The sequence below is a fragment of the Trachurus japonicus genome, chromosome 11 (assembly GCF_045865225.1).
Source record: "Trachurus japonicus isolate A0001 chromosome 11, Traja_1.0".
Taxonomy (NCBI): Eukaryota; Metazoa; Chordata; class Actinopteri; order Carangiformes; family Carangidae; genus Trachurus; species Trachurus japonicus.
Genome location: NC_140917.1, coordinates 22,888,761 through 22,907,471, shown reverse-complemented (window position 1 = coordinate 22,907,471; position 18,711 = coordinate 22,888,761). Strand labels below are relative to the sequence as shown.

At 43.2% G+C, this 18,711-nt stretch overlaps 1 protein-coding gene across 3 annotated transcripts in view; it reads right to left on the bottom strand.

The window, feature by feature from the left end:
- Positions 1-18,711, bottom strand: part of nhsl3 (NHS like 3) — a 35,373-nt gene extending 16,662 nt beyond the window's left edge. Inside the window, exons 1-2 of one of the 3 annotated variants that reach the window (XM_085791903.1) lie at positions 18,273-18,711; positions 17,217-17,632 (exon numbers count right to left, since the gene is read on the bottom strand). In XM_085791903.1, the coding sequence (XP_085648029.1) occupies positions 17,217-17,448 (232 nt within the window). In that variant the 5' untranslated portion in view covers positions 17,449-17,632; positions 18,273-18,711. Of the gene's footprint in view, positions 1-7,897; positions 8,521-17,216; positions 17,816-18,272 lie in introns of those variants that run through there. The other 2 variants (XM_085791904.1, XM_085791905.1) reach the window with 2 other exon arrangements.

The following is an 18,711-nucleotide window of genomic DNA, read 5'->3' as shown; positions in this document are numbered from 1 at the left end:
CAATTCTACAAGATATCAATTGGCTACATGACAAACCACATGTGAATCTCTGCACTGTCACAGAGGACGATCCATGAGGCCTGAATTATCACCATAGAATTATGACATTTATTTCATGGGGAAAAAAGACAATTCTTTCATGGTCAGCAGCTGTAAAGACTCCTGACCTTCTTGACGTTTTGTGAAACTGCAATAATGACACAAAATCAAAATGTCACAGTCTGGTCTCATTAGAGAATCAGAATGTATGTCCGCATTTGACCGTCCTTGTAACTAAAATGTCACTTACACCATTTTATACGCCCATCCTCCACTGGAAGTTAAAGACATTGTACAGATTTCCAGACATTGACTTTTCTGTGATACAATCATCCCTTGTTCTGTTCTGTACATGGACTCTGTCCACTATAATGGATTAATTGCATGTGATTCAGCCACCGACTGCTGCCACACAGAGGAATTGATATAGAGGCCGTTTAACAATGCAAAGTGTGTATTCAGGATGAAGCGCTCACTCTGTCGCTATGGAAATGCTGATGCTTTTCATCATCATCATCATCATCATCATCATCATCATCGGGTGAGCTGATGAGAAGAGAGGGAGCAAAGTTCAGTTGAAAAAAACAAAAACAAAAAAACATCTGCTTATGTCCCGAACACTGAGCTGTGAGATACGAGTGAGGAGTCTGACAACTTTAAGTTCATTTGACTGTGCGTCATCCAAATCACGCCAGACACATTAGGCTTGAACAGATGTAGGCTGTTTTCAATACACGCCACACATGTACCACACACACACACGTAAATGCACAGGCAGTGAAAGTATGCAATATAAGTGCTACAATGTGTGTAAGTGAGTGAAAGTGAACGAGTGTTGTGGGAACGTGCGCGTCAGGCCGTGCGCGCGCCTCCTGCCCACAGAAAACAACAACTCATTCTGCCAATTGTGTGGCTTCATTAGTGTCGCATAAACACACTCTTCCTCATCGCTCTTCCTCAGTGAAATCCCATTATGCACGGCCAACGAGCTAAGCTTCCCCTCCGTAAACAAGTCGAAACCATTTTGACTGAATTAGTGTGCAAACAATTGCAAATCCGCGTGAAAAGACGACAGCGCGTTTGAGTGAACGTGACGCCAGACGTCGAAGTATACAAAAAGAGAGCGAGGCTGGCACCAGCTCCGCACCATCTGCCGGGCACAGATCCTCAGCTCCCCCGGTGTAACCAACATGAGTCCAAGGTCTCCTGACACCAGTGAAATTACATAATTATGCTTGTTGACTTAAATGATTGTCTGTCTGGCAAAGTATTACACCGACTGACTAAGTGCATTTCATGGGATTTATTTTCCTGGGACCATTTTCAAAAGAAAGAAGCAAAGATGCGACTCTTCATCCCCACTAATACTACGAGACCTCAGACAAAACAGAAGTTCAGAGTGAGCGTTCTTTCAAGGACCCAAAGTAATGATCAAATAATGATTCAAAAAGATATTCAGAAATATAGTTTGCAACATATAAAATTCTGAGTAAACAGATTTACTGTCAGTATAAATAAAGAGTGGGGGTACACAGAGGCCCTCAGACAAGATATAACTTTGTGAACCTGTGAAAATTGCAGAAAATTGCAATAATGTGAAAATCAAAGTCCTCAAAATTCCCATGATGTGTGTGTGACACTGAAGATGAATGAACGCACAGTTGAACAGATGAATGTTTTGGGTCCTGTATTTGATTGTTTGTACCCTGTGGTGCTGTTATGAACTTGTACAACCTACACAGTGACAAACGCTGTCTACACATTTACAGTTAGCAGAGTTTCTCCCAAGTTAGCAGAGTTTCTCCCAAGTTTACAATGGGTGATACACAACAGAGCTTGAAGTTTTCACAGTCCCATTGACCCTTATTTGATTCCACATTTCCTCTCCGACCACAGCTGTTATTTCAGATGTCTGAAATGATTTCAGGGAAATCGAAATGTGTGTGACCTAGAAAACCTAGACAAAAGCTTCAATGAAATATTCTGCTACAAAAGCTGCTGGTATATCTGACAGAATTTCAGAGATGAATCGAGGGACCCTGGTGAGGATTTCATGTGCTAGATCAAAAATACTGATTCTCAGGCTTTTGTGTGTTGAAAAGTAGCTACATTAAAGGGCAATACAGTACCAAAGACAGTTTTAATCACAATAATTGTTATTTTGCTCCGATAGTGGTCGTAGTAATTCCTGATTTTATAGCTAAGTTCATTCAAAGATATTGGTTTTGGCCTCGACCCCCAAACCCCAGACAGAAAATACACCAGGAAGTGATGAGAACAGCTCATCAAACCAGATTTATTTTTATCAGAGCCGGGAGAAACGTAGAAACCCCTTGTACTGAAGAAGGAGTTAATTTCAGTGAAGTTTGGTTCCCCCTTAGGTTTGATTTCACTTTCATCTTCAGCAGCAGGGCAGAACAAGCTTAGCCAAGACTGTCACAAGTTTTAAATTACAGATTGGACACAGTGATGAAGCATAATGTAAGCAATAAACAACCAGTTTGTTCTCATGTCAAAATGATAACCATCAAAGCTAAGTCAGGCCAAAAGTTGAAATAATTACCTTTGAATAACAGGGTCACACACAGGTCTGTGTGTGTGTGTGAGAGAGAGAGAGAGAGACAGTGCCTGATGCTTTAATTCAATTTAGGTGGCGATACAGGAAGCCACTGGACTTAGCCCCATTACAGGGCAATCCAAACACTGAGCCCTTTTATACTGAGGGCAGAGATTCAGCCTCTGATGCAACCGAGCTGCAGGAACATTGTTTAGACATGGTCAGAACCAGCGTGTGTGTGGTGATGTTACTCCGGAATAAATGTTACTCAAACGCAAAGTGCAATGATGCAAGCGTAAAAGAAAGTCAAGTGGTATTAAAACGTACTCATTTCTGGGGCGTCGAGTGGCGTAGTAGGTTGAGCAGGCGCTGTACTGAGGCTACAGTCCTCACTGCAGGGGGCCCTGGTTCGAATCCTGCATCGGGCGGCCCTTTCATTCCTCCTCTCTCTGCCTCATTTCCTGTCTCTCTCAACTGCACTATCTAATAAAGGCACAAAAAGCCCCAAAAATATACTTTAAAAAAACATACCCATTTCTTAAGCTAGTGATATCCAGTTGGGGCACGAAACCATTGTATTGATGCTGAACAATATGCCCAAAAAATACAAACAAAAAACAATTAAGTAAATGAAATGAAATAAAATAAAAACACAGCACCTTACAACTGACTTATTATCCTCTAATAAAGCCGCTAATGTTATAAGAAAGAATTGTTACATATTCAACACATGTGTAATTTGCTTTGATGTTTTTGTTCAATATTATATATAAAAGTTCAATATTATATATGATCATATATGTACATCAATGAAAAGATTGCGTGACTACAAGTGAGTCATTTCACATTAGACACAGTCTAATTCTGATCCATTGTTTGAATCAAATTGTTGACACGTGCGGCTTTGATCAAGCAAAGTGTTATAATGGAAAATGACTGTAATAATGTGTTTAATGGATTATAGCACTCAGGTAAAAAAAAACATTTTCACATCTACAAATGAACCCAACGCTGCTGCTAAGAAAACACTGAAAAACAGGATTTCCTTCCAAGTGGCAGCTTTTTAAGTTAAATTTGGGTCAAGTCATAAAATTGCAAACTTACACACACAGACATTCTTTTTGCACGAATGGGATTTGCTTATTGGTTGTGGCTCATTTAGAAGGAATGATCCCAACTTGAAAGTGTTCTTAAAAGAGATGCCATCCAATGACTAAAAATTTCCCATGCTACATTTAGGACAAGAGTATGCAGACTAACCACAACTGCAAGATGCCAAAACCATCCTTTGATTTAAAAAGGAGAAAACAAAAGTTACTGCTGCTAAAGAGCAAAAGAGGACGGGGCAGAGGAAGAAGGAAATGATCTCCCTTCACCTCAAAAAAACAACAACAAAAAAAACCACTCTGGTGACAGTTTGGTGCAACAGGCCAGAACTTGGTGAAAAACTGACAACAACAATTAAAGAGGCAGTAGCAAAACGAGCTGTACTGCCCTTGGGGTCTTAAGGAACCTAATGTCACAGGAAGGAGGCGTGGGGTGATGAATGACAAGGCCTTTCACTGGCTTTACACAGAAACAGGGCTTTACACAGTAAGTTGTTGATGGAGAAGAAAGGGAAACGCAGAGGTTGGATAAAAAACACTCATCGGAACTCAAAAATACGCCTTCAGAAAGAGCAGAAAAGCGACACAAGGTGGAACGGAGGTTTGTGTTTGTAGGTCTTGCTCGGCTGAATAGAAAGCTGAGAAGAGCTGTGAGATGCACAGGGAGACAGCGGCAGAACATACAAGATCAAGGCTGGAAGACAAGATGGGGCGAGGCGTAGGAGGAGATAGATAACGGAGACGAAGACTCATCTTCGCTTTATCCGCGACTGCGTGTTGCCTAAGCTGTCTGCGGGGAGCCCGTGACTTTGACAGTGGCACACAGTAAATGGGATCTTCAAAGGAGGACCAAGAAGAGAGCGCCTTAGCCCCGCTTACAGAAATCAAAAGGCTTAGGCGAGCCATACCCGGCAGGATAATGGAATATAGAATATCACACCCCGCGCATAGACAGCCGTAATGAAAATGGCAGAAAGATCCTGCGGCAGCCTTGTTCTCGAATTATACACATCCCTACACAACATGTTCACGTCTTTGTCTTCTCTTCTTCTTATTATACTCGCACAGCTGAAGTCACCTTCTTTCTGTTTCTGTTCTCCCTAATGCTGACATCAGCTTTCATTATTCTTCACCTCTCAATCCGTCACTGCCTATTTTTCCATTTCTAACAGTCAAAGGCTAAAAGTTGGCGTAAACGTCCCCGTGTCCAAATGCAAATGTCACATCTTTGGAATGTCGAAGATGAATAACAAGCCGACAATCCCAAGGTCAAGGAGATGGAGGTGGGAGGAGGGGGGGCGAAGTAGAGTGCAGAGGAATGGGATGAAGGGGAAAGCCAAAGGAAGGAGGTTGTGATTTCAACAATATGTCCTGATATCTCTGGTTTGTAGTAATATTGGTTTATTAGATGGATCATTCTGACGTCTTATTTTGAGTCAGACTATCCAGTGGTAAGAGCCAGCTGAGGCTCTCCCTGCAGAGTGGACAGTTATGAGAAGGTAATATGAAACATCTGGACACCCATCAGCTGCATCGCATGATTTTTATAAAACATCAAAAGCGGGTCTTTGTGTGTGTGTGTGTGTGTGTGTGTGTGTGTGTGTGTGTGTGTTACTCCTTCTGCATCACTCTGACCACCTGTGGATGCAGGAAAGTGAGTTCATAGTGAGCTAATCTCGTCCACTGTAGCTGCTCAGTGTTCACATCACCAGATGAATAGGCATCTTTGTGACCTCTTAGCTCAGCTGGTAACATCTCAACTCCGCCCAGCATATTGTGTCCGCTAATAGTTTGTGTGCATAGTTTGTGTGAATTGTGTGCATAGTTTGTGTGAATTTCTGACAGATGAACTAAAGTTTTCATTTAAAATAAATGAAAGCATCTCATTTATCTTCATAGCCACTAATGAAACAGAAAGTCCATCAGCATCTCTTTCGATTGTCATACTAAATATCACAATGATAATATCCTCCAATAAAATGAGGATGAGGTGGTCAGTGACTAAGCAAAAGCCAGTGGGAAGTATGAGAAGAGAAGAACAAAACACACTCCCTTTTGACCTTGAAAATAACACAGGCAGAGCAGTGCAGTGCATGTGTGACATCCAGTCGTTTCCTAGTCTGCAAAGTGTTGAAGAGCATCAACATCAACAAGCCCTGGGGTGTTATAGAAGGTTTTTTTTTTTTCATTGTTTGGATCGTGGCCAAAAAACCACGGATATGACACATATTCCAGGAGCAACATAGTAAGGATCTATTCACTGAGCTCATCTCCTGCATGCTGCATGCACTACTGCAGCACACAGACCATGAGCTCTGCCTTTACTGTGGATTTAATCCATCAACTGTGGTTTGCTGGTGTATAAATAAAGCCAAGGAGTATTGTATCGACATGACGGCAACCAGAACATGTGTACACAAAAAAACTATTTTACTCTCTGGCTCAGTTTAGCTCTGCTTTAGGATAGTGTGCAGAAAGAAGCAGCGATGATCATTTAAAAAAAAAAGAAAGAAAGAAAGAAAGAAGGAAGTGAGGCTCATTTCAACCTGCTCTGAGAAGTTGTGTGTTTGTGCGCTGGATGGGTGTCCATGCGTATGAAAATGGGCTGGAATGTAGGAATGCATTCACACCCCAGGTTTCTGAATAAACTCCCCATGAATGAGGGCGGTGAATACAGAAGAGCTGAAGACGACGATCACACACACACAGACACACAGACATCAACCACCCAGAGAGAAAATCAAATCAAGATGTGTATATATGCACACACAGTCATTATCTACTTTGAGCATAGTCTGTCTTTCATGTAGACACACACACACAACAACACACAAATGCCATCCTGATGTTGTCATGAGAGTAGTTCCTTAACTGTCCAGTTACAGACGACCACCACAGGTTTTGGGTCAGTGGGGTTAGCTGTTTCCATGGGAACGAGCAGCATCAAGGGGGCAATTTCGGCCATGTTGGGTTAAAGTTAAACTAAACCATCAAAACATTTCTCTCCTCCGAGTCTAACTGCCTCAGAAAACACACCCACAAGCAAAATGGAAGTCCTTACTTATTGATTCAATGGGCCTGATCGTTATGGCTGTTATATTTCATGTTGTCTAATGGCACAATCAGATAAATGCGTTTGGTAATATTCTAATGCACCGGCTCCAGCTAATGGCTGTGTAACCATGACGGCCGTCTAATGAAAGCAACAACAAACACGTGTGGCAGGCAACAACATCTGTTCGTCACAAGTCTTCACACATCCACTGTGAAGCAAATGTGGACATATTTATATCCATCCAAACTTGGCCACGTTGTCTTCGCCCGTGTTTGAAGTCAAGAAGCTGAAAATACTTTGTCAGTGAAGCGAAGTTGTGGGGGAAAAAAAAGATTTGATGTTAGATTTTCTAAGATGCACAATAACAAAAAGATAAAAGTAGACCTGGGTGCCGGCGGAACAAATGAAAGAGAAAACAACATCTCGGAAAAAGAAAATATCTACTGCAGTACAAAATCTCAGCGGCAGAACATTATCTGACAATCTGTCTGTGTCACTGTGAGCTCATGTTAAACCTGTTATTCAGGTGGTTTTTTTTGTTGCTTCAGGGACAGTTAACGGAGACAATGATCAGTGTGGGGCTGTCTAAGCTCTGTTTCCCACAGCAGGTATAGTGGCTGGGCAATAACAGCAGAGGCATAAAATAATCCCCCACTGAAACGCACACAAACATATACAGACACACTGTGGCATTAAGGTGGAGGGAGGTTTTGGGGGCGAATTCAGACTGTGTTCAATTAAAATCCTCTCTGACTGTGCTCATCTGTCAGCAGGAGAAAAAAACAAACAGCAGAGCAGCAAGAAGGCAAAAAGCACACTTTCCCACACACAACACAACCCTGTTCTGCTCACTTGTGCAATACACAGGAAGCCTTGAAGCTGACGAAGGTAAAGTCAGCATTGGAATATTGTCACCTTGCACCTAAAAAGCTTACTGTAGGAACTAATCTACATGCACATGGCCACACTCACACACACACAAGTCGGACACAATGGAATCCCTTCACTAACAACTTGCATTCAAAACAACTCAGACTTTACAAGCAGGCAACATAAAGCTCTCCTCCCTGAACAGGCAGTCAGGATTTTAAAATGAATATTCATAACAACACGGATCAACTCATCCTGCGCTCCTCTTACCTGTTTTCACTTTGTCTGTGCGTCCAAACAGCCAGAAGCCTTTTGATTTTTCCCGGGCAGGGTTCGGGGACGAGGGTGCGGAGTAGTTTGTCTCCGCTTCTACCTTCTTCTTCTTCTGGATGCTGTTCCCCATCGTGGGGCAGTCCTGCAGCCCCCCTTAAAGGGGGTCTCTCATCTTGCCGTCCTGTAACATTACATCTGTATTCCTCCTCAGAAGATATTCTCCAAGTCCCGTGCTGTCCAGCTTGTAATCCCACCCTGCGCGAAATTCAATAGTGCATTCCTGAATCCCTGTGGTCAAATCATTCTTGCTGATTCAGTCCTTGCTGACACACACATACACACCTTGGTGTAGTGTAGGCGCGCTAAAGACCCACTGACACCATTCCAATGAAACAAAATACACTCCAGCTGAAATGCTAACACACACTTACACACACTTACACACACGCATGCGAGTGGATCCAGAGCACAAAAATGCAACACAAACACTCCAATCAGTCCTATTCTCTGAGCTGACACACTTCTAATCATGAACCTCCAGCTGCTGGAGCGACGGCAGCATCCGGCACTGACAAGCTCACTACCAAGTGTGCGTATGCATGGATGTGTGTCCTTGTAAGTGTGTGTGTGTGTGTGTGTGCAAGTGCCCCTCCCACTCTCTGCCTCTGTGATCACGGTGCTCCCAGGCTGAGCATTCACACAGCTGAGCAATTTCAGTTTAGAGAGGGATTAAAAAAAAAACACATACATACCTTCATCAACATATAGCTAATGAACTGATTCACACTCATCACTCTGCAGTGGTTAATGGCACACTTCACTCTCCTGACTTCCTCTCTCACTGAGCAGTTATCCTTTCTGCAAATCGTTTCGAGTACAGATGACAGATCCTGTCAACGCGATGTGGTGATGGAGACAACGCAGATTCCTCTGTCACAATTACACACACACAAACACACAGCACTGACAGGAAGAGAGCGGTATATGTCGGTGCTGTCTACGCGCAGGAATAAGCACTGAGATAACAGGTTAGAGTGGAAACTACAAACAGCGAAGGAGGTTGCTCAATAATTCAACTGATCTTTACTGGTGCAGATCTGTTATCTGCCACCTTTTGAAACTCCTCACACACACACACACACATACAGATAAACACTATAAAGAACAGGATATATGCCAGTCGACTGGTCAGACAGATCAAAGCTTGTTTTGAGATGAGAACATTCCTGCTATGGTTAGAGGGAATACAGATGCTGAGCCAGATGTTACAGACACAGAGATACGGGCAAAACTCCAGAGAGGTAACATCACGTATGCTGAATATCACAGCAAAGTGAGCTAACAGCTAAAGAAGCAGAGAAGGCAACATTGCAGCAAAACCACCCTGAATATTTACTAAAACTCATCATCTTGTTCTTCATGCTCTGTTTCCCTCTGGCCGCTCCTCCCACCTACCCCAGATCCCTAAAAAAATGTACAGTGTTGACCAGCCTCTGAATACCACGGTGACTTAGCAGGGGATGTCCCACACTGATGACATCAAGACCTCTGCCATCACTCAGTGTCAGTGACACCGCTCCAGGAGCTTGTGGATCGATAGCAAGCATCCAGAAGGAGGGTCAGAGGGAGACAAATGGAGAAGAAGAGACAATATAAATCCTTATCATGTGAAACCGAGATTCCATATTGGGATGAAATGGACGAGGAAAAGCGGAGTGATGGTAAAGGGTAAGAAATGAAACCGTACTCTCCTCACCATGGTCACCCTGATCATGTTTCTTCCCACCACTCCACTCTGGTGTGTGGAGAACTGCTGGAAGATAAAAAGCACTCCAATAAAGAAAGAGCAGATTTACTGACTGTAGGGGGAAGGGGAGGGCTGCTAGGGTGCAGGACAAAGAATTTATAATCCCCCCGTCATTTTTGCTATAAAAGAAAATCGATTTGGTTCCTTCAGAGCAAGGAGAAGTTACTGGGACTTTCCAAATATGAATGTGAATGGCACACACAGCTACAGCTTGTGTAAATGCATCCATGTGAGGGACACAGGAAGATGTGAGAGTATGATGTCACTCAAGCCAAGTGTAAAACGATCTGCAATAAACTGCTCAGTGAGAGACGCTGCCTCTTAACGCAGCCCCAACAGAACCACACCCAGTACTCCGAGCCCACTATCTCATCTGACATAGAGTGCACTTAGATGGTGTGTGTGTGTGTGTGTGTGTGTGCATCTGTGTGTGTTGAGCGCTCTGTATACCCAGCCTTCACCTACGAGCTGCAATGTACCGTGCCAACCATGCCCTAGATACATTTAAATATGAGTGTGATCAAAGTGCGTGTCATTGTCGAGAGAGATTTTAGGTTTTGACAGCTGCAGAGAACTCAAAGGACTCAAAGAGTGTGTGAGAGAGTGTGTGTGTGCACATGAGTACATTAAAGAACATCAATGTAGAGGAATGCCGTTGTCAGGGAATAGTTGTCAGGGAAAGTGGTTGTCAGGGTGACCATCACCAGAGACGCAAGAAAGGATTGGGGAATCTACCTTTTTAAATGTCTCTGTGTGTACTTTATTGGTATGTGTGTATGTGTGTGTGTGTGTGTGTATGTGACTAAGGAGGATTAGTGGTCCAAATTTGAACATCTGTTTAAAACTGTTCCAGATGTAAATTATTGATTGACCTATATGACCTTGATGAGATCTATTAGCCTTGGTGCAAGGCTTTTCACATAAATCCTCACATGCAGTAAATCTGCCAACATCAGCCAAGCACTCCCATCTTGTGGCAAGACTCTGCTATCACAATAAATAAGAAAATCCTAAAGAGGCATCGATGCAGAGCATTTATTAGCATGCTCAGTCAGTAACATCCAGCTGCAGAGATGAAGTTTTGATTCAGTTTAACCTGCAGCACCTTCTGGCAAGGAGAGTAGCTGCCCATCTAAAAATGCTAATGAGCGCCATCTACAGGCAAGTAAAGTATTGAGTTACACAACTAGAGGTTTTTTTTTCTGTTCAGGTGCAGTTTGACTGTGTGTGTTCAAAATGTCTTGTTGACTCCAGCATATTTTCTGCTGAGCACTTGGGAAAAAGGAAATTATTAAGTTCACACTACTCTGAATGACACTGTGTGTTCTCTGTCCCCCCCTGGTTAGTTCAAGTGCTCAATAACAGTGGAAAGCCATTGTATATATACAGTATATAAAAAAAAGACAAACAGCTGTGGAGCATGTGTTCAGTTCAGGGTTCAAAACCTCAGCTGTTATCACTTTTAGAGCTGCGGTGATTAGTTGATCACAATTAGGAAACAATTTAGATAATCAAGTAAAAATACTCCAATATCTCTGGGTAGCGGACTGTTGGTTGTACAAAACAGGAAACATGTTGGACTCTGGGTATCTGGGATGACAGGTTTATTTTTTTACTACTACTTTTTGCCATTTCATGCTCCTAACAATTGATGAGTTGTCCAAGAAAATAAATGTCTGATTAATTAACTTTGAAAATAATCATACTATTTTTCTGTGGGTGTTGACTTTGCAAACATCTATAAGTCTAATGGAGGTATGGGATAGCAGGTGTAGAACATGTAAAACAGTTTTTACAGAGACTCTGCAGCCTGCTAAATAAAACGTGTGAGGCTGTAGATAGAAGGTCAGCTGGATGATCAATCACAATGCGTAATTACAGCTTTAGTCAGAGACAAACATTAGATAAAAGGACACTCTCTCGCTCGGACTCTAGATGTCAGAACATATATGGTTCGAAATGTCACTTCACTCAAGACTGACTGGATTCCTGAGTTGCTTTGTCATCGTCTGGTCTATTCTTCTCTTTGGAGAAAAAAAACTGAGAAGGGGGGAACACACAGCTGGATCAGGTAAACACTGCTCAACAGGTGTATCTATTACAACATGTTATGTAACAGGCACACACAATCACACACGTAGTCTTCAGGGTAAATCAGTTGAATATCCCTGTGTATACAGACTCCCACTCCCTCAGTCCCATGCTGATGTCTTCCAGCTGCGTCCTCGCCACATCAAACACACTCCACTTCCTATAAAACAACCCATTAGCTCTTATTCCATAAACAATGCATTTGGAAAAGGATTTTGATTTTGATTACAAATCTACGTATGTGTCTATAATATGTGTACTTTGTAAGGGCTTGCCTGCCTGATGCTCCAAGTTGTATGGAACATATCAAAAACATCCTATTCGCTAACAGTGCAGATGTTGTTCCCTCAGTTTAATGTTCTCTCCATCTCTATTCTCCCACTCTGCTGTTTGCTAATTTACTGTTAAAACGTGACCTGAAGCACGATGAATGTTTTACTCTGACATCACAGCCGGACCCTATTGTGCTGCTGCCACGGCAACATGCTCCTCACAATGCCGTTGCCTGAGAGACGTTTACCTCACCCGCGTGGCTTCAGGTCTGCGGTGATAGATGAGGGTTTGGAGGTATCTGCTTACTCAGGTAAAATTACCTCGCTCATCAAAGAGTGTGTGTGTGTGTGTGTGTGTGTGGTGATGGGTGCTCGCTGGGGTTGCATTAAACTTTCACACTCCTCCCTCTCACGCCTGCTGTATTAAAGTGTCCCTGAGTTGTGGCCTGTAATCGAGTTCAGGCTGTGTACAGTGTTCCCTCTGTGTAATAAGACATTCGCTCCACACTTACTTTGCCAGGTCTATAATCTGCACTATAGTTTATAAATCTACACACCCTGACTGTGTTTTGTGATGTGGCAGCCCCCCACACACACATACTGTACATCCCACAGACACACACAGACACACACACAGACGGAGAAAATCGACAGAGAAAATGGAGCAAACAATGAGATCCATAACAAACAGATTTAAAAAGTCTGCATTTATGACACAGTAAAAAGTATCGTCTGCAAACGCACAACACATGTAGAAAACAATGACAACACACACGGACACACACGCGGCATCCTAGGGATTGCGCACAATGACCTCACTGCCCAAACAGCCGGCCAAAGATGGCCTGTACTGGACAAAGCAGGTAGTTGCAGGGGCTCTATACGCCCTTGTGTGTGCACATGTGGGTGTGTGTGTGTGTGTGTGTGTGGAGGTGATGTAATGAGTGCTAGTGTTGGGATGGCGCCGCCCTAAGCCCAGCAATATGACGCTGACACACACAAACAGAGATACCCTCTGATACTGGGTAGCGTTCGGTCACACACAGAGCGCTGCAGACATCCACGCACGACTACAATCACACACACACACACACACACACACACACACACACACACACTGATTACACAGTAATAAGCAGTGAAGACCAACACACCCACACACACTGCTGCTGAATAGAGGATGTTGAGCAAAGCTGAGACGCAAATCAAAAACAGTAGTACACACAGTAATGAATAGGCAACTGCAACAAACCTGAGAAACAGAGACATGTGTTTGTGTGAGTGTGTATGTGTGTGTGTGTGTGTGTGTGTGTGTGTGTGTGTGTGTGTATGTGTGCGCACGCTCTGAAGTCGCTTTAATTAAAAAAGCATTGAGAGACTGTTCCCTAAGAGTCCTCTCAAGGCTGAATGGGGCTTTGTCATTCGTTGTAATCTCTCCCCTTCATCGCATAACTCTAGGCCCAATCTGGCATCCAGGCTGCAACGCACTCGCACACACACGGACACACACACACATACACACAAACCACTCTAATACACAGCTCACAGGAATTCAGCACATCAAAGAGTGTTTTTTTTTTTTTACAGGAGGGGAATCTGTAAAATATAGCGGGCAGTCAGAGTCGGACCACTGACCACTGGATCACAGCGGAGCCAGTCATGCAGAGATGACAGAGCCAACGTAAACCAGCCAACAAAGACATTACAGTAAGAGCAATGAGTAAGAAGACACAAGGGGACAGAGCAAAGATGTGTACTGAGGATGGCAAGGTTAAACAAAATTGTGCAGTGATACAAGAATACGAGGCTAAATTAACATGTTCTTCACCCAACTATAAAACTATGTTTTAGTTTGCTGGTTTAATAATCGTAGAAAATGTTTACCGTAGATGACCATTTATTAGCCCGGGCGTTTAATATGCTAAATCGACTTGGACCCCAGGCGTTTATAAGAACCAGGCGCGTATTTGCAACAGGCTACAATTTATTTTTGCAATGAGCAGCACCAGACCATCATGCAAAGAACAAGGAGGTCACCATAGCAACACTGGAACAAAACTACTTTTTTCCCCGACGCATCTTTATTGACATCAGACAATAAATAAAAAGACAGTTTGTCTGTGTTACCGCCACACAGGGAGCTGATCAGAGCAGTGTTATGAATGATAGCGGAAGGGGGGGTCGATCGCGGTAATTTCAACACTGTACATTAGCGCATTTATCTATATCCCTATATCCCTCAGTCTAGCGCACCTGTGTTTGTGTGTCTGTGTGTGTGTGTGCGCCTGCATGCGAGAGAGAGAGAGAGCGAGAGGAGGGGCTGACTGACAGAGGTGAGAGCCGGTGAAGCACTGTTAAAAAAAACTTTTGTTTTCTGTGCAAGACTATGGTAAACACTTAATCGCCCGGGCGTTTAATTGAACCGGCGTTTATTTTGCCAAATGAGGTCGGACCCCGGCGGCTATTAGAGCACAGGCGCGTATTTGCACGCGGGCGATTATTTGGTCATCTACGGTAACTAACTGGATGAACACCTTCTATTCATATGAACCTGTCAGTCTGAATGCAAACAGACAGTTAGACATGGGGAAGAATGAAAATGTGAACATGTGTGTGTCTTAAAGGTATAATCTGTAGGAATTACCCCCATGTAGCGGTGCGGTTACATATCGGAACGTATTCTTGATGTTGCATTCACGTGAAATCGGGCAGACGTCAGACAGACAGTGCGTCGCCCACTTATGTATTTGTAACGACTTGTAACAACTCATTCTAAGGTACGAGAAAGCTTTCATTTGTATGCAGGTGTGATTCGACTTCAGTGAAATACATATTTATGAAAGCAATATTTAATTTTTACTAAAAAAAAAAGCCAAATAAGTTACATACTGGGGCTTTAAGAAATAAGTGTGTGTGTGTACTAACTAAAGCTTGTCATGTTTCTAAAGTCACCCTGTGTATTCAGGGTGAATGAACCACAGCAGTGAGAAGAAAATAAAGGTGCAGTGTACCAATTATTTACTGGTGGGAAAAAGCAGGCTTCCCTCACTTTCTCTGCAGGAGACAAGAGAAAAAGACAAAGCAAGCCTAATAATTTGTTCACACACACATACACACACATGCACGCAGCAGACACACAAATTCACAGGTGGGAGAGGGGGAGCACCAGCTGTTCATGTTGGTAAATTAGGGAACAAATCACTCAGTCAAAGTGCATGATTGTTGCTTTTGTTGGAGTCAGACAGGACTCCTCAGGCTACAGACCTCCTGTGTGATGACAGCAGGATAACTCTGACAAGATCCAGGCTCTGACTTTCAGCTGCTCTTTGCAATATTGGCGTCCTGTTTAACTTTCACTTTCTGTTTTAAAGGTTTCACAGATCCTCTCTCCAAAAATAAAACTTTTAAACTTGCTCTAAACCCGTCTGCAGTTAGTTTAGATAGTCGACCACAGTCACAGTATCTTATTTCCAAATTATCTTAAACTAAACAATATTTAAATGGCTGTAAAACACTATGGGAAAACAGTGAATGAGTGAAAACCTCAGTCATCTTCACATGGTCTGACTGGACGCTCCGTGATCTGTGTCTTGGACATGTTTGACTGCGGTCCCTCTCAGTTTTAAAACGGGAAAATCAAAATGCCATAAATACACTTCCCACACATTCTTACCATCAGGCTCTGACCACATTATCTTCTGGGGAGTTATCAGCCTTGCTTTTTAAATCTCATCTTTGGTTTCAAATGGAGTCACAGTCTGTGTTACCCATCCAGTGTTCATAGTTCTCATAATAAGGGATCATGGAAGTCCTTTCCAGGCGGAACAGACACAAAAACCACAAATGAAGCTAGCCAGACAAAAAAAAAAAAAAGGTCTGAAAACATTGTGAATCTGGATTTCCAAGAGTTGTTGGATAGTTACTACAGTAACGTGCACACACACATGCACACACATACAATGACAGAAGAGAAAGGGGTGGCTTTAGAGGTGGAACAAAAACAGGAAATGGGGACTGTGGGTAATCTCTGTGCTGCCGACCAAGCAAACGCATCAGTAAACAGAAAAAGGGGATTAGACCTCTGTGTCAGTCTGTATCTGTGTATGTGCTTGTCACTGGTTCCAGGTTATAAACCCACAGGCCGATGTCTTGACGATAACAAAATCTCTCTTAACTTCCCATCTTAATCCGAAAGTCCAAACAGTTCACGGAAATTTCGTGACCATGCAGTGAGCCTGTCGTCAGACAAAACAAGACAGAATTATCCTGCAGAGTTGCCAAACAAGTAAACCATGGCTTCAAAACCCTGATCTGCAACTAATCTGGGCCTTGACAGAACTTGTATGCCGAGCTTATTGGAGACAGAAACAGAACCTCTCATTGACCTCAGGCTGATTCTTCTTCTGATCCAAAACCTCCGTTAGTGGATAGTTTGGCCACTTGGGGGCAGCACAATAGGCTGGGAGCATAATCGTTAGTTCAGCTATTGGGGCAAATGCTTTCGCTCTGATGCTATATGCTAAAAATTGTGACTTTTTAACCTCCAACTGACACGGGGCAACTTTAGCATTGATTCTGAGTTGTGTTTTTGGCACCTGGTGAATTTTAACTTCTACTTTTTTTCTCCACCATCACATGAGGGAAATATCTGGCTCCTTAGCTACTAAATGCTACTATGCTCACCAGCGAGTTGCAGTAGTTGCGTACAGTGACTTTTGCAGAGAACCACTGAGCCAAAATATGGGTTCATCAGAGTGGTGAGAGAGAAGCGACTCAATGATGATGTGTGTAATAAAACCAACAAAGAGCTGAGAGATGAATAAACACTCCTCAGAGCCGAGGGTCAATTGTTAACGTGATAAATATTTATTAATGTAGTATTAGTGACCATAAAGATTAACTATATCATTTTGTTAGTTTAGATTTAGACATATGTAAGTTTTGATTTTGGTGTTTGATTTGTGTTCATGAATATAATCAAAGAGACAATCCAGTTAATATTTCTCTAGTAGTTAATTCTATACACTCTACTTGTAATGACCCATTGCTACTCAAAGATTATTGTAAATGTGCTAAAGTCTTGATATTTAAAGTCATTTGTTTGTCAGATTCTTCTGTTGTCTATATGATGCCATCACCCACTCACCTTTTGCAGGATCTTGGTTCTGAAGTCCCAGTTTGGCGTCCGTCACACCAGTCCCGGTTCGGTTCAGTCCCTTGCCAATGCTCTTTTTCTTGCGGCTCCCCTTCAACCAGCTGAAGGCCTGCCCCAGGGAGCTTCCCGGCTTCCTCTGCCCACGCTGAGCCCTCGCCTCCCGGGCTAAGATCTCAGTGATGTCCCTGGGTACCAGGTCGCCTGTAGACCTCCTCCGGGACATCCCCGAGGTTGGTCCTGGGAGTTAAGGCCCAGTACTTTTCCCTTAAATCAGTGTGCGTCCTCTACCAGAAACCAGCTTACAGGGTCTGAAGTCTCCCTTCTTCTGGGGGGCGGGGGGGTTGATGAAGCCCCTCTGTTCCTCTTTGGCCTCACTCTGTGTCTCTGTTTTTCCTGTCTGTCACCACCTGGGACAACAATGAGATCAGCAGAATGAGAGAGACAGGGTGAGATGGAAAAAGAGAAAAAAAAAGCTGAAAATGGAAGCCACAGGGAGCACAGGGTGACATGAGAAAGCAGGAACAAGATGATGAAAAAAACCAGACTAATTAGAATAGGGAGATTAACTAGAATAAGTCAAACTCACAGAGGATTGTTACAAAATAAAGAGCTTAAGAAATGGCTGTTAACACTGTATCATGACCAAGAGCATTCCCACATTGTCTTACTAAAGGTTTCCCTTCACTTGTCCGCCCCCACTCTTCCTATTTTCTCATTTTTATGTTTGTAGAGAAGAAGCCCCAGGGAGAACTGGACCTCTGCAGCGTCTATGTATGTGTGTGTGTGTGTGTGTGTGTGTGTGTGTGTGTGTGTGCATGCAAGTGTGACATGTGGTTCACATCAGCAGAAAAGTAACTATGGGTGAGTTAGAGAAGAAAAAGCAGATTAATTCAATAAAACTAACAGTGGAAAATACTTTGAATGCATACTTTTTTACTTTCTAAAGACATGCAAACAAGGAACGCAGATGAGCACATGCATTTTCTCAACACAAACAAACAATGCTAAATACGCACTGCGAAATGTTCAGACGTGTGTACAACTTACTCAGCGATCGTGCTGTCGTCTGCTGCGCTCCCCTCTTTTCCCTCAGCCTGAGAACAGCCTTGCAGAGCATTTGTGTGTGTGTGTGTGTGTGTGTGTGTGTGTGTGTGTGTGTGTGTGTGTGTGTGTAGCAGAGTGAATGAAGCTCCATGCTCTCTGAACAGTCAGTCCCTCCCTCTGTGTGAGAGCCAGCCTCTCCTCCCACCTCTCACGCTGCTGTTAGGAGTTAGATACTCCATTCCAGTGCTGGCTGGTTCAAAACAGCTGGGATTTAGTATTTCAGATTGAGTGTCAAGTCCTTGACTTGACCCTTAAAGGTCAGTAGTATTTTCTTGTCATGATGTTGGCTATCCTTTCATACTTCTTCCTACCCTCCTTTCCGGGGATCAGGTGCAGTCATCCCAGTCTCCCTCAGGAGAGGAACCCCTGGGTTGCAAATCAT